The following is a 17,808-nucleotide window of genomic DNA, read 5'->3' as shown; positions in this document are numbered from 1 at the left end:
GAAGTGACGTCATTGTCATCCACGTCTAAAGTCGTCTTCAGTGATGGGGTCCATGTAGGTCTGTTAAGCCTTGTCTCACCCACTAGCTTCTGTTGCTTTGGCACATATGAGGAAACAAGACATCAGCCTGAGTCATTATAATGAGATACTAAGTCATTATTATCAGATACTAAGTCATTATGAGATACTAAGTTATTATTTTCAGATACTAAGTCATTATAATGAGATACTAAGTCATTATTTTCAGATACTAAGTCATTATTATGAGATACTAAGTCATTATTATCAGATACTAAGTCATTATGAGATACTAAGTTATTATTTTCAGATACTAAGTCATTATTTTCAGATACTAAGTCATTATAATGAATTTCAGGATCTTTTTTCCATCACACTGGCAGAAATGGGCTTCAGTATATTCGTGTGAATATTGAAACATTTTTGCTCGTGAGAGAAAGTTTTCATTGCTGGTAATGTTCCATCATTTATGAAGCACATTGGAAGAGTTTCTGAGGCTCCACACTGTCCTCAGCCTCAGTCGTTCACCATGAGAGACAATAAAGACACAGTCCTTCAATCTGGAAATGTATTTATTCTGCTAATGGAAATGTTAAAGCAGAACTCAGAGCACAGCAGTCATTCACAACAGGATCTCCAAGTGATTCCTTCCACCGACAATAACCTGCTTTTCTTTGCATTTTCAAATACTCAATTTAAATTAGTACCTAAACAAACTAAAAAGGCAAGCAAGCCAATACAGATCCTTAGGAACATTATACATTTTAAAAGCCAAAAACTGTACGCGTCATGAACATGGCCATGTTTTCCACAAATCAAAGCATTTTCATCTAATGAATATACAAATACTTTCTTATATATATGAAAATAAAAAGACTAAACGACACAGAGGGCGGACGACGTCACTACAAACAAAGACCTAACAACAGTTACAGTTCTTCAAGTGTTGTGCAATGCCCCACATAATCTTTATCATATTTTAGCATGTTCCCCAGAGGACGAACCCCAACCACTTCAATGTTTCCAACTTTTCTATTTTGTCTTTAGCATCAGGAAACAGGAGCACAGCATCAACATCACGTGCGTCAAGTACAGTCATTATTGAACAGAAACAACAACAACAACAACACGATAGCAAACACCTGTGAATGAAGCTTTAAATCTGATGCTAAGTCATTTCACCTTCAACTGAAACATAAACACAGGTGAGAGGGAAGCAGTGGCACGAGCTCATCATCATCATCATCATCATCATCTGTGACTGTAGCCTAAAAGAAAAACAACTCTACAACTAAAACAGTACACTGACATGTTCTCTTGTTTGTTCAACAGCAAATGAAGCTGCAGTTAAACAGAAACATTTGTAGCTTATAAAACAGAAAAGAGACAGTGCATACAACAACTTATGACTTTAGTATGTTATGAACACAGAAGCTTACAAACTGTCGTAATCTTTCTTGTCTTTTTTGCCTTCGCCCTCAAAGCTGTCCGTCCCGTCGCTGTTGTCCCGGCGACGCTTGCGGCTGTTGCGGATGTTGAAGCGTGGGTTCATCTGTGGCAGAGGGTCCATGCCCAGAACTTTGTGGATCTGACGGAACGCCAGCAGCCTCAGCGCAAACTATAGGAACACAGACACAGAGCAGATACAGTCAGCCTCCAGCAGAGGGCGATCCAGCTGAATGACTCACTGCCTTCATGTTTAAGAAAACTCAGGAGCAGTTTTAGTTTGGATATGTGTCGCTATATTTACACTTTCTATGGATCTATGCGATGAAACTAAAATTAAACTGACAGAATATAACACTAAATATTTGTTAGCAATATTTTAGTGACAAATAATGACTGCATAATTAAATGTATTACATTCAACATTAAATTACAGATGGTGCTTGAAAATGAAGCTTGTAAACGTGGTTTTAAAGCATAAATGTAGTCGCAGTCCTACTTGAAGGCGCCTGACCAACACTATTTCCAGCTCATTTTCCAGAATTCAAATCAAACTCATTCCCTTGCATCTCACTCAGACTCATAGTTCTTTAACGTTATAGAATGTCTCATTTAAGAGCTTGTACTTGGGCACTTGAGGTGATGTCCTCCCTCTGTTGCTCTTCCATGGGCACCAGAGTGTCCACGGGTTTCTTCTCACACGGATCGACCAATCCTGGCCCACCTGTTCAAACACAACACTTCATCAGGTCACTCATTCTTCAGCAGGTCGCCCTCTTGTGGTCGTCAGCTGATGACCAGGCTCAATGAAGAGCGGCTTTTCATTTGTAACGTGTGAGATTTACAGCACACAGGTCTATAGACAGGGAAAGACGGTAGCCATGGTAACAGCTGCATGTTGGGTACAGGGAAACAAACGCAGCTCTGATCTGACTCAATGCATATTAACACAGCTAACATCGCAGTTAGATTATTACAGAGACTTACCGGGGAGTAAAATCCCAGAGGAAATACATTCAAAGATGCGTCTCAGTGCGTCGCCTGGGCTGAGCGGGGCGGAGGCGCTGCTGATGGCCTTCTCTACCAGCAGCTCCATGGCCTGGACACACAAACACACATGTGTAAGTCCCTGTAAACTAAACACATTACAAGATTATAAATGACACATTGTAGAGTTAAAGCTGTTAAAGCTGTATGTTCACTCCGCCCAGTAATATCCACCTGTTCTGCACAGGAAGAACTAACTAACGAGGAAAAGAGGAGAGACAACAGCTTCTTTCTGCTAATGATGAGACAAATGTTCAACCATATTAAACACAGTGTGTGTGCGCGTGTCATCCCTCAAACCACCTCCACCGTTTCTTTGTAAATTGGATGCAAGGCTTGAAGACGACCTAAACTTGGTGTGATGTGATAAGATCAAGTCAAGTCAAGTCAAGTCAAGAGATCTTTATTGTCCCCGGAGGGCAATTTGTAGTGCAGCCAGCAGCATAAGACAACAGATCTGAGGGTCAACAGTTTAAAAACACTCACCCATCCTGGAAAGGACGACCACGTAGGGACTCGTTGACAGAGGTCTCGCAGGATTCGGATGATGATCACACATGACTGAAGTCCATTAGCTCTAGCCTTTTGGTGTAATAAAAGTTAGGTTTACGGTGCAACCAAGCAAGACAAGACAATGGACTAAACGAGTAAAAGCAGCTCTGTTATAGAGGTCCAAACACTACTGTGCATAATGGAAGCTTGAGTACGGTTTGAAGTGTGTACAATTTTGCAATCAGCTGCCATTCCCAGTAGTCTTGTACCTCATCGTTAGTAAGGGAGCTCAAAGTTTGCAAGATGCACAAGAAATGAGGACGTTTCTTGCCATCTTCTAAACCCTGAGCCCAGGTTTATCCAAGTATCTCACAAACAGGTACTTCAAAGTACAAGAGTCCACCTGAGAGGAGAGTACAGGGACTGAAAGAGCAAAGGACATCTGTGCTACTTTGCATGTGCTTCTGCTCAGGTAGCAGGATCACAGGAAACTACACAGATGCTCCTTTTTCTCTCACTCCCCATTCTACAAAATTATACAGAATATAAAAACAATACAAATGTCGAACATGAAAGCACTTCTTGATGGCACAACTATGTGCAGAGTGTTTGTGCAGCCTTATGGAATTACATGGAATCATAGTACTTGAAAAAAGAGAATACAAGGATGCCAGTTCTTGAAGAAATAACTTTTGTTCCATAAGAGCTTGAAATAATCTCAGATTTATAATCAACACATGTGATGGACATTGACCAGATTGTTGTAAGTGGCATCCTTGAATATGTTTTTTTTTTTCCTTTTCTTTTTATACTTTAAATAGTTGTTGTTGTTGTTTTTCCTCATTATAAAATGAAAACCAAATGTGGCACACAAATAAAAGAAGAAACAAATAAGAAAGAATGCATCTCATAAGGCTACAATAAGAAAGTAAAATGATGTTCCGAACCTGGAACCACTTAGCGTGGCGCAGAGCAGCCAGAGCGTCAAGGCATTTTTGCCTTTCCAAGACGTCCGCTGGGTCTTTCACCAAACCCGAGGTTACATCTAAAAATGGATTTGAAGTGTCAACATGGTGATGGGGAATGGGTGTTTGACCAGGTCAGTGAGGCTGGCAGAGAACAAACACAATGCCACACATACCAATGTTCTTTGTTCCTATGACAACCACCAATTGGTCGCCCATTTCATGATTGTAAAAAAAGGTCGTGGCATTAAAAAAAAAAAGAAGCTAGAAATCAACACACTGCCCAGAGTGAGTAGACACGAGTAAATCATTCTAATGTCCGAGAGTTTTCTGACTCAGTCTGAGCTAAATAACACTTAACTGTTTGGAAGCAAATACCATTTTATCAGGTATAATTGTAAAGCTTATCATTACCTCGACTATTACTAAAGTCTTTGACATTTTAGTTGTTTTTTTTTTTAAACAGAGGGGCGGCTTCTGTGCAGATGGCTAATCGTCGGAGTGACCTGATAAAAAAGTGGCGTGGCAATAGTAGGTGTGGCAAAGTTTTTGGGATGTGAGACAACCTTGGTCAAAAATCCTTCCGAAGCCGTTGGGCCTTACTAAACCTCAAATGGGAGACAATGTACTGGAATTGTTTTCCTTTCTCTCTTTTTGTGTTGAAAGAAAAAGAGTCTGTGCTGACTGAGGAAGATCACCACTAATATACATATAAAAAATAAATAAAAAGGAGGAGGAAGCAATGGGTGCTAAAGAAGAGAAAACAAACATGAGAACTTACAGCAAACAAAGGGGTTAGGCTATCACTGCATGCATACCTAAAACCAGTGGGTTGGAATAAGAGCCCAACAATCATTATATACCAGCAGCTGCACACAGGTCCAACCACAGATTCCTCAGGCAGCCATCTTACCTGAACTCTAAACAATACTCCCCTAAGAATCATTTGAAATAATCAGATTTCAAAGTCATTAATGCACATATTCACAGTGTCACATTTGAAATGATCTGTGCTCATCTTTCCACTAACAGAAATAGAAAAGCTTCAGACGTCTTAACATCTATCATTGAGCCCAATTGTGAGTCCTATGTGTGCAAAGAAAACAAAACAAACATCAACTCAGGGGAGCACTTCAGAACAGTGGACCTCAGTACGGTGAGTGTTCACCAGAACACAAAAGGAAGATTTGTTTCCTGTGGGAACATAACATCCAGTTTCCTCTGCCTCAGGTCAAATCAATAATATCAATAACTAATTCCAAATTTCAATTTGAGGAATGGAAGGAAGGGTCTCCTGTTGCCCGTTTCATTCACCTTCTGCAGGAAAGACCATTTGTCTGCTAATGACAAAGCAAATTTGGAGAAAAGATAACTGTAATGCATGTCTCCCAACAGTTAAAATGGAAACAGAACACCCCGGAACACAGGAAACAAAATAGAATCTCACCTGGGAATAACTAGACTTAACACAATGCAAACACTGATCATGCTGGTTTCAAAGGATAAAGAGAGCATTTGAGAGGTAAGAGTTACAGAGCACAAAGCACAAGAGCAATACTGCTGGCACTAACATTATCTGCTGCACATGAGGATTCAATTTGTTGAGGGTGAAAATTATCTAAATATAAGGTTTAATTGAAAAGGAAAAATCCAATGTAATGACTGGACGCCGTTTAAGTGAAGTGAAGTATGACATTTCTACAGGTCACAGACTGAGCCTAACAACCCGACAGCTGATGTCCACAAACATGAGCTTGCACTTCCTCAGTTGCCTCGTCATTTCTGATTTCGAGAAATCAAAATGAATCACGTACGAAGTGCAAGTTGCCAGAGGGATTGGATTTAAAGGCCAACATGATAATCATTGTGCAGCGCCAGCAGGACAGTGCTCTTCAGGGTGTCAACCAACTTATTGAGACTGATTTCATAGAAGAGAGAGCAGAAAGACAAAGAAGTAAAGAAGTGCAATGGGAAAAGGGCTGTGATGGGATTCCAACCTCCATCCCGGCCGCTCTCCTCTCTGATAATGGGGGAAGTCAGCGTGATCGTCACTTGCATCTTTGGCTCGGTACAGGACGTCAGGATGATGGCTGCCTCCTGGATGGATCCCTTGACCTCGTATTTCTCTGGTGTTACGATCTGAAAGAACACCATGATTTCAAAGTTCACAGTCATTGCTAACGGGACTTTAAACTGCTTTAGTTCTAAAGATTATAGTGATGTGTCAAAGTGGAAACGTGTAACATCTGTAAAAGACAGTACAGTTAGTTGTTTAGGGAGGTGCTCCACGATGCGGGTAAGCAGGCTCTTGGTGGGCTTTTCTGAGCAGAGCAAAACAAGGTTGACGTTTTTGTCCCCACGCAGGAGCAAGCCTTTGGCCAGGACTCCAACCCTCATCACTCCCTTCAGGGCTCTACACAGCAAGAAGGGGAGAAAAGAGGTTCAAACTGCATCAACTGTGTTTATCAATGGTTAACAGCCACTGCCTTCTTCTGATAAAAAAAGGTCCTTATATGAGTTAGTGCAGTCAGTGTCAGTCAGCAGCGCACACATCCCACCTGTCTTTACAGGATTCCTTCTTGTCTTTATCCTCTTCACTGGCCTTGTCCTGGTCTGTAATTATGTCCGAGACCAGTTTGAGGGCCCGTTCTGTAATAGATACGATCTTCTGGATGGACTGGAGCTCATCCTCTGACGGGTAGATGGCTGCGTGCTTCGTCATGACGTATCGATCGTCTGAAGAATCAGGACGACGCGGGGGCTGAAGGACACACAGGTACACAACTACGACTCAGACGGGCCATGGTGTTCAAATCATGCTGATAGAACATTCAATTCATACAAACACAAAACACCGTCGCATGACATTTCCAGCTTCTCGTCTCTAATGTTACTTTTTAAACCTTTAAAGCAGAATTTTACAAGATGAATAAAACTATAGCAGGACACATGAGGTAACCTGGTTTTAATAGTAGACCACTGAATGCTGACCAATACCCCTGCTGCAAAATGACTCTTTATTTAAACACTGGAATTTACTATTAATCTGGCCATTATTTTCTCAATTTTCTAAAAAAGAAGATGCTCTCAAATGTCTTGTTTTGTCTACGAACCATAAATATTCAGTCGCAATGATTTATTTGTTATATAGAGCAAAGAAACTAGAGTTGTTCCGATTCTGATACTGCCGAAAATGTGGGCATCGGTATCGGCGAGTACTGGAGTCCATGCACCGATCCGATACCACATCATTTATTAGAGCTCCGTTAGCTGTGACGCGGTTCTTCTTCGCCGCTCTTGAAACAGTTGCGCTGTGCTGTTTTAGAGGTGTGAAGAAGAACCGATCACCCGACACCTGTAGACAAGGAGCTAATGTTAGCTCATCATGTCGGCGGTTTGGCAGTATTTACCAGTTATATCGGTATCCTGCATCGGCCGATACCCACAGCACAAGTATCGGAATCGGTATCAGGAGGGAAAAAAATAGTATCCCAACATCTCTAAGAAACCAGGAAATATTCACTTTTAAGAAGCTGAAAAAACAAAAAATGTTCTCACCAATCAATCCTTTCAATTATTAAAATATGCAAATGAATCAAACATAATTAGTTGAGGAGTAATTTGGTAGTCGATTAATCGTTGCTTCCCTAAAAACAAACATTAAGTTCTTTTATTATAGCATATCATGTGTGTATGTAGCACATATTTGGAGGTGGTTTAAGTGGACAGTTTATACTTTAACCACAGGTGTCTGTCCATGACTTACTACAGCAAACATTTCTGTTCGAAGTTCCACCCAATATTTGTTGCGTTTTACAGTTGAATAGTTCACTTTTATTGATTTATGTATCAATATATTTATCTGCGTGCTGTTAAGAAAGCCCGACCTGTATTGGAGTATCTTTGAGGACGAGCAACAACATGCGTTTATCATTTAAAGTTCATGTAACAAAGTGTTGCTTTGAGGTGTTCACTAATAGCAGTGGTGATGCATTATACATTCACTGAATCAATTAAATTTGCCTGAATTCAGAAATCAGTTTAGAAATCCTCAGTTTACAATTGTAACATCCTCTGTCCTTGGACCCATTGTTACTGGTTTCTTCATTTTTAATGGAAAATTTAAATGGTAGAAAGCAGGAAAGGGCTCACAGAGGAATCCCTCTTCTTGAGCAGACAATATTAAACAGCAAGTTCTCAAACTTTTTTATACCAAGTACCACAAGGAGTCACTGCTTTCTTTAATGTAATGTCAAGAGAATACACTATTTGTATTGGACATAAGGCATAAATTTAACTACTGTCAACAAATGTGCTGATTAGGACTGGTTGTTGCCCTTCAAGATATGTTGTCTCCCAACACTAGACCCATTCTAGCCCTGCTGACAGAAATAACAGAACACACACACACACACACCGCCTTGCGCCGCTGCAGCGCCGCGCTGCTGCCCTACGCACACGATGAATGTGATGAAACCAATGTGAAAACGTGACTGGCCGAGTGTGTTTTCTTTGCCCTCTCTGTCTCAGTTGAAGGCCCCTGTTTGACAGCAGTCTATTCCCAGCAGACACTGAGACACTCAACAGCTGCCATCAGCCTTCATCATATATGCCTTTACCTGAAATCAATATCTACAGTCGACAAAAATGGGAATGGTGCACAGATCAGCATTAAGTTAGTGCTGTGGATGTTTTGCTGCTTAACTGGTTTGTCTTTTATAGAAATGAAGACTCATTGCGCTGTGAGAGGGGTGGAGGGGAGCGCTCTCTTGCTCGCGCTCTCTCTCTAGGAAACATATGGAACAGATCTACTGGTTGGCCAGGCCTTGTTCTGCCACGTCTCACAGCCACACACACACACAACCCACACATACAGAAAATGGTCCTAGCTTCAGCACTGCACATACCTTGCTTTTAATCTACATGTACTATGTACTATCTTCTATCGTACCCATATCATCCTGCCTCCCATCTTGCTTTCATCCCACTTCTCTACATCTAAGAGGACTGTCTTTTGATCAGTTACTTTTTCTACTGACACATGACAAAATTGACCAGTTTAAGAATCACTTTAGCATCAGCACTGAATCGTCGAGGCCCACATACTTAGAAAAGCCAAGATATCAATCATATCTGGAAGTGTGGTATCCATTAAAAAGTCATCTACTCTTTACATTTACCTCCTATCCTCTTTCTTCACCCACTCATCAGGCTTCCGTATGTTCTTTATGAAGTCAGAAGCTGCTGGGACACTTGTAAATCCATGATGTGTGGATTTATTTTCTTCTCAGGAACACGTCCACTCTTAAGGACATTAAACTGCCTGAGGAGATAAATCGGCTGTACCTCTGCACTTTCAACTCAAGAATACCAAATACAGATCACTTTTCCCTATCCTCTTCTACGTCCTTCACTTTCCTAACATCTTCTCATCAAGGACTTCGTCCTGCATTAGCCAAAGATCAGAGCATGCTAAATAGACCATGCTTATGTCATAGCCTTCGTTGACTACTTCACCTCCATAATTGAATAGCTTTCATTATATTATTAATGTGCTGGCTGCATAATATGTTATTGTTGTTTTAACATCACCATGGGGATGTATGTTATACTCATATCACAGGACCTGCACAGTCAAGTATGGCAAATTGACTCAGACATACAGTATCTCATACAACACCTTTTTTGCTACTTTAACCAAAAGGAAAACTGGCATGGTTCATATTATCCATGACTAATCTTCAAGAGACGTCTGATAAAACATTATCTATGTCATGACATGCAGACTCTGCATGTATGGCAAGGAAACTACCGTTCTCAAACAACCAAAGCAGGCCCTGCTCTCCCACAAGTTGTCATCAACAACCGGAAAATAGGCAAGAAATAGAAAAAAAATGAAAAGCAACATATGATTACGTGGAAATTGAATCTATTACAGCAATAGAAAAGATATAAAAAACATGCAATCCATATTTGTTATATTTATCTATACAAAACATGGTTATAAAAATACAGCGATATTAGGTTTTTTTCAAATGGTGCAGCCCAATTTTACTAGATAGAAGACTATAAATATAAATACAACTACGGTTCAAACTTAGATGATTTAAGTCTGGATTAGTATCAGACAGGAAGGCTGGTTCCAAATTTCAAAATCCAGTCAAACATAATGACCCAACATTTAACTGACAGTAGAAGAGGTTTTGTTTTCAATCTCAGCTGCTTGAAGTGGTTGAAAAACAAGACTCAATCCTGCTGAAATTGAATTTGATCATGATTAGGTATTTGGTGTCCAGAGAGTCAGAAACATTTTCCATCAAAAAAATGTTGGAAGAAACATTGGGATTTTACAGTTTGTCATTTTAAACATTATCTTATGACATGTTTGTCTTCAGAGGATGCAGTGAATGATCTTGATTATGCTGTGAGCATGGAAGAAGCTGGTCAGAGCAAGAGAAGGCAGAGAGGGGGCTCAGGTTTCTAGACTATAAACTGAGGATAAAGTGGCCAATGGTAGAGCCATTAAGCAAGACAGGACTACTGCTCTCAGCCACAACTCTGATCCCAAAACCTCATCAGTCACTTACTTACAACTCAGTGATGAATTCAAAGCTACTGAAATATCACACCACCTTGTAACTCTCACTGACTTTCCATTAAGAACAGTGTCAAAGTTTCCTTTTCATACTTCCTCTACTACTTATTCCACCAATTAAAATACTTCAAATGGTCAAATAGATTAAAGGAACAAATGTGAAGCTGATACTTGAACTACAATAAAAACGTCCACTATCATCTGCAATCTGAGTTAGCAACTCACCTGCCACCACGCCAGTTAATTCTTCACTTCACAGTTTAGCTTCTACTTTCTACTAGTTTTAGTAAACATTTAGTACCAGAACAAAAGTTGGGAGAAATCCTACTAATTATTTATTTGTGTACAGTTCACAGACATACCTGCAATCAATGATAACAGGTACCTTGCAAAAGCACATCAGGAAAATGTACAATTTGTGCAGGAAGAAAATATATATGCACAACCTCTAACATAATCTGAGTCCAGCAAAAAAGCTTGTGTTCTCTCTTGGAGGAGCGTGTGATCAAAAAATCCAAAAGTACTATTGACCAATACAACCATGACCACTACCTTAAGTCCTTCATTCCAGAGACTAACCAACAATCTGTAAACTAAGGCAGCACCTTCAGGCAATGACCATGGAACTTTTACTATTTTCATTGTCCTTTAAATTGCATTGTTTGCACTTCAACTTGTGCATACATGGGGCCACACAAGAGCACCATTTAGCATTACTTATTTCTTCTGTTGTCAGACACTGTCCTCTGTTGTTTATTCCTTTATTGTAACTTATACATACTTATGTTTGTAAATATGTTTCATGTTTCTGCTGTTGGATTAGTGATCAAGGTAAAATCAAAACTTGTTTTTTTCTGTGTTCACTGTTGCTCCTGTAAACATGTAATTGAACGCCCATTTTAAATCATAAAAGAACCTTACTGGTATAAGTTTCACACAGTCTCCCCAGACGTCTGTGGACCCTGTCTGAGAAGAAGCCAACGCATTGAGATGCCTACATCACAGCAAGGAAACTCTCAAATGTTGGAGAAAATTAGACAGTCTGTGAGCTCTCATTCAACACACATTCAGTGTCCCAACACACACACACACACATACACACGCATGCACGCACGCACGCACGCACGCACGCACACACACAAACAGAAACATATACAACCAACTCATCTAGAGCAGAGCCAAGGCTAAATGAGGCCAGTGAAATTAAAATGTTTAGAGGTGAAGACTGAAAGGCCTGTTTGTTCCTGTGAGAGAATTCCAGCAGTGATGCTTTCTCCAGAGAAAAGACTGACATGAAAAATGAGCAACAAGGACACCACGCCAATTTCTGTCTGGCTATGGGGTGGAAAAACCTGGCCTATAACTAATGTGTGTGAGACACAGTGAGACACAGTGTGTGTATGTATGTACAAGAGAAAGAAAGAAAGAAAGAAAGAAAGAAAGAAAGAAAGAAAGAAACTGGGTGAGAAAGAAAAAAAGAGTAGATAGAGATAATCAAAACAGTCAAATAAACATCTAAGGTAAAAGTAATAAAGTTGTTCACCAATTAAAACTCATTTGCTTCACACGTTAATTAGAAAGTTGACTTTTGAACATAAAGCCAGCTGAATTAATGCAGTCTTACAAACATTTGCAATCAATTAACTATAATTATATGATATGCTTTTTGTGGAAATGTTTCATGGACAGAAACTACAGCCACTTGTTGCAAATAACTGTAGATCAGAACTTTGAGTGTGTGCAGTGATGTTAAAAGCTATGTGAATGACAAACTTCAGTAAACACTGTATAGTACTTATTTAATCAATATGGTCATAAATGATATGTAATAGTGATAACCTGGACAAGTAGAGTGATTTAATAACTTCTATCAGGAATGCAGAACATTATATATTTCTGTTATAAGCAACCAAGTGGTGCCAGCAATAATTATTCAGGATGGGCCTTATTTTCAAATAATAAAATCAGTTTGTAAAAACAATAAAGTATGCCCTATTATCAGGCACTGCTAAAACATGCATGTGTGAGATTAGATGCTTGTGCAAACAGGAAAGAAGCCAAAAACTGAATGTGAAACTCAACCAAAAACAAACACAAACAATCAAAGACAAATTGAAAGGTTTTTCAGGTGAAATCCTTTGAACACACCTTTGCTCTCTCTCGCTCTCTTTAAGTGACTTGAACTAAAGTTGGCAGATTTCATTTGCCTACCAATATATATTGATTGTAATTGTTTATGTGCAAGCTGTATGAGTGTGAATGTAAGTTCAATTTTGGGCACAGGTAGTGTACATGAATTGCATTGTCTGTTTCATGTAATGACAATAAAGTAATATTACAGTTCATCTGTAGCTGCATATGTTCTCAAATATGCACCTTTTACCTAACATAATCCAATATAATTGTGACTGATACTTGTGTTATTCCTGTTGTGATATCATCAGTTACCTTATAAGTACAGTTTAAAATTAGGGTTTGGTTCCCAAGAACAACTCATTCAAAAATACAGTCTACGCTGCACATTGTACAGTCCTCAGAAAAACACCAGCCAAGTTGGAAGTTGATTGAATGAGCAGTTGTTGAAAGAATAAACAGGTAATATTGTTATTAGCAGAATAGAGTTTAAATTAGTTTCCTATGATGTTTCCAACTGCATTTCAGTGAATACATAAAGATGTTAAAGATATTTGCATACAATGTTTTTTTATATATCTCCAATTAAGGAGAGCAGAAATGAGACAGACAGAAAGACAAGGACGGACCTACAGCCGTAGATAGAATCACAGACAGTTATTCTAGCCAGCAGCAATCTTAAAGCCAGAGTTTTTGAAGAGCAGTCCAACAAAAATAGATTTTATCCAGATGGAGTCTACAGCTGAGGAGAGAGTCATGTTCTCCTCATCACAATTAGCACTGGGGGAAACATTCATAACCACAATTTCTTATTAAAGACACATAATTACATTAACATGGAAACTTCCCAGAATCCCCCTGCCTCCACAAATGCATGAAAATAACATTGACTTTAACCACAAACAATGACATAGATGAACTGTAACTGTAGTAAGGAGAAGACCGGGTAAGCTACTGTACCACTGGAAAAGTATGATTCATCTGCTCAAAGGACAGTATATAATTTTTACAGTCCAACATTGTACTGCACATCAGTCCACCCCAGACCTTAATTCCATCAACAAAGATTTATTTAATTTTCAGCAGCTTCACATCCAACAATTACTATAGTACCTGAAAACATGGTTGATCGCACGTTGATCCGTGCACCATCTGTCTCATCTCTCAGCAAGATCCAACCAACACATAATGCCTTAATGGCTGTAAGTCTTTTTATTTTATTTATGATAAAGATGGTAATAGCTCAGCCTGAGAACAAATGAATTGCTGTCTAAAAGCCTTAAATACACAAGAAGGTCACTAGGATAATCAAGAGCTAGACTGTGAAAGACTAATATCAAGCATCTAAATTTATCAAAACTCAGTGTGAATCACTTTTGAGCCAAACCTAAACCATCCTTTACTTGTAAGGAGAAGGAAAATGCTGGGACAACAAATTCAGTAGTCATCAGAGAACAGAGAGCATCTATCCAGGACCACCGTAAACTGGAACACAGTCAGCCAATAATACTCTCCGTATGTCTCATTCTGGTTCAGTCCAAATCTTCACGTCTCTACTGACAGTTTAATCAGAACTGGTCTCTTCCTGTCTAGTACCAGGAGGCACCATCATGACAATAACACTCAATATAAACAAAATCATTTGCTTTACATCAGAGAGTATGAATATCTATTATTTCAGATCATTGGAGTTGCCAAACCTACATATTGGGAGGTAGATAGTGTATTGGGAAATTTCATATATTAGTGATGTGGACTTCTTGACTTGGTAAACAATCCATAATGATGCCAAGTTTAATGAATACGGGAAGCTGCCTTTTTGTTACTTATTTGCAGCTTTCAGTGCAAAAAGTTTGATTATCTCTATAGTTTTGTGCTCATATGACTACACCACTCCCAGAGGACAATCTTAATGATCCTACTACGTGAAAGAGAGTTGTGAGAGCCTTCTTACCCATCTAAAGTCAACATTAACCACTACCATCATACCACTGTTCAGCATTTAAGAGTTGAACAAATGTTTATTCTACAATCCATCCATGACTTTTAATAGATAGAAATTTAAACTTTAATAGAGTTTATTATGACTGTCAAGGTATCCTGTACTCATTTACACCACAAAGAAAAAGGGCAATCTTCTGAATGTTATTTGAAGATGGTATATGGATTTCAGTATTAACAAAACTAACCACCCATCCCCAAGACATTTTGTTTTTACCAGTGGATAGGTGAATAAACCTCCAAGCTGGGAAAAGAATTTCCAGGCTTGGAGAATTATGAAAGTCTTTTTACAGTATCCAGTTTCACTAATTCTAACAAATGTGTTCACAAATGTAGTCTTGAAAGGTTTAGGAATGCAGCGCATGCATAGAAGCTCCTTTTGCTCGCCAAGCAGTCTGTCCTATATAGAAAAAAAAAAAGAAAATGTAAATGCAAACTTTATGGACATTCAATGGTGTAATTCACTCTTCTCTTCTCAGCCATTGTAGACATAAGTAGTGGAGAACTGGTCATTTAATCATTGGCAGTTAATTTCCTTTGAAAATATAAATTACACTTAAGAGTGCTCTTGCAGGTATGCTCCCTTTTCTTTGGAAACAATTACCATGAACTTTAATGTATTAAATACAATATATCACATGGAAGACATAATTCATGCCATCAAAACAATGCAAGCCTCTCTTTTAACTCAGAGCTCTGGAGGAATAACAATGCCATCAAAACAATGCAAGCCTCTCTTTTAACTCAGAGCTCTGGAGGAATAACAATTTAATAATAAAAAAATGTTGCAGAAATTAAAAACAGAGAGCCATTTGATCTACAACAGAACTGGTGGTCTCCGTTTGTGGGCTCCATTTGTTCTGTTTTAACCATCAGTTCGTTCTCTGATCCTCTGGGACTGAATTCTGAGGCTGAATGCCAGTATGTGAACTGCTGAAATCTCAGCATAAGGAAAACGACTCACACCTACAGTTAACAGGAAAACCGTCTACTTCCAGAAGGAGAAAATAAAACAGTAGACAATAACATAAACCTGAAACTAATTTTATTAACATTGTAAAAACACATTTGTTGGAGAAAGTTCATTTGTTGGGCATCTGAGGGAATTAATCATATTGGCTGATTAGAATTCCACCGTAAGGATGTTAAAACAGATTGTAAATATGACATAATTTTCAGCACTGTTGCTGCAAATTAGTAGCATTTAGAGTGGCAAACTCCTTCCATCAGTTTGACACAAGCCGCTCTTGAATTGCATGTTAATTATCCATCCTTAACAAAGCAGCCATTGTAATGCACAAACATGATCAAAATCAAACAATTGACTTTGGTACATAACCTTAATCACATGATGACCCCCTTTAATACAATTTGTAGTATTTCTATAGTGTGATCATGGCAACAATGATTGAGTAGAGCTGCCAGTGAAGGGGCTTGTCATTAGGGGAAATCGACAACTTATTGCTCATATTAGAGGATACAGTTGAAACAGCTAGGGGGATGACTTTTTTGTTTTTCCTGTATCGTCTTTTTGTGCTCAGCACGGCGAAGAGTTGTTATTGATCCACTGCATCATTATTCCCTTGCCAAATTTTTGCTTATTCAATAAAATTAGTGTTTAATGGGGTACCAGCTCTCCCAGAGTTGTGCCAACCAGTACTGAACACACACAAACCAGGTGCATGAATGATGAGCAGCACTTATCTATGCCTGGGGAGCAACAGGTGATTATGTGCCCTGTTCAGGGGTACCCCAGCCTTTTCTGGTTACAAGTCCAATTCCTTTCCTCTTGGTCATGGGCTGCCCTTAACCAACTGAGCCATCTGCTGCGCTGACCCAGGCTTGACTCCACTGCCCACCAGCAACTCCTGAGAATACACATCTGGCTCTTCCCTTGCTGTGCAGGTAGTTTACAATGGGTTAATCAGAGCTTGTTTGTCGAACACAGCTGTTTATTTTTACTGGAAACACTGTTTATGAGAAACTGAACCAACCAGTAAATTTTCCCAAAAAATATAATCCCTCCACAGAGGTACAAAGCTGTGTGAACAATATCTGCAGCTGTGATTCCTCTCCATTTAGTTTATAATGGAGCCTTATAAGTTAACTGAAGGTAGTATTTTTGTGTCAGCCATTTAATTTGAAAAACATGCAACACTCCATTCCATAACAAGTCTCTGAGCTAAAATAAAAACCTTCACTGTCAGGCCTGCACTTGTTGGCTGCAGCCCAGACCTGACGGGTGTAATGTCACGACTAAAACACAAGCCTCAGTGGTGGGCTAATACATCATGTCAGACGTTAGCCAGAATCATGTTGGTCAAAGCCTAACCAGGTGGTCCACAGTGTCGACATCCACCACTCCAATGCGCATCTGTGAGTGGAATAACTTCACTGACGTATGTTGTTTTGTCTAGGCTGGTTTCAGTCTGCCATTACGTATGGCCCCTTTACACCTGTTACCCTAAAACCAAGCTCACCATCACACAAACGTTGTCAGACGAAATATGCCAGAAAGAAGTTGTGTTGATGTTATTTATCTCGAGAAGAATGGTGTTTTAAAAGGGCACCCTTAAAAATCTGGGACACATTTTAGCAGGTAACTTAAAAACTGCATTTATATAACAAAACCTACTCTATAATAGCAGAATCTGATTTCCTTTAATGTTTTGTGTATGGACAAGATATAGGATTTGGATAACTTGTACTACCATCATCATCACCAGAGTGGAAAGGCAGATGGACATTTTGCTGCCTACACAGCCGACAGCTTTAGGTCACAGTGTAATTATTAGATAACTGATATTATAAATCACATAATTTAATTGGTGTTGTCCACTATGGTTTGCTGATAATCACAAAATATCAAGATCAGCATGAATATAAGCAGATAATGCTCCACGATACATGTGAAGCAAGCCAGCTGAAAAACGAAACATATCCAAGTCACATCATATTTAATTCATACATTTCATCCCTGATGGTGTCTAGGTTTTTCCGTGTTGCGATTAGCTCAACAAGTTTTTTTCAACATCAAAATGTTGGGTTGTTGTGATCATTTATGCATTCTCTGTCTCAACAAAGAAATCACTTGGGCTTTCAAAGCTTTAA

General features: G+C 39.2%; 1 protein-coding gene across 1 annotated transcript; it reads right to left on the bottom strand.

Moving 5' to 3' along the window:
- Positions 1–572: 572 nt before the first annotated feature.
- LOC122764732 (zinc finger RNA-binding protein-like) lies at positions 573–6,758 on the bottom strand (the record flags this gene model as incomplete). The annotated part of the gene is made up of 8 exons (XM_044018654.1): positions 573–1,636; positions 2,091–2,188; positions 2,452–2,563; positions 2,998–3,093; positions 3,951–4,048; positions 5,966–6,107; positions 6,231–6,381; positions 6,527–6,758. Coding segments are annotated over 8 exons (1,112 nt in total), but the record flags the coding sequence as incomplete, so codon positions are not given.
- Positions 6,759–17,808: the final 11,050 nt, after the last annotated feature.

Source organism: Solea senegalensis, unplaced genomic scaffold (genome assembly GCF_019176455.1).
Source record: "Solea senegalensis isolate Sse05_10M unplaced genomic scaffold, IFAPA_SoseM_1 scf7180000017637, whole genome shotgun sequence".
In the NCBI taxonomy this organism is placed as follows: Eukaryota; Metazoa; Chordata; class Actinopteri; order Pleuronectiformes; family Soleidae; genus Solea; species Solea senegalensis.
Note: the sequence above shows the minus strand (reverse complement) of the source record. Positions and strands in the feature narration are given on the sequence as shown.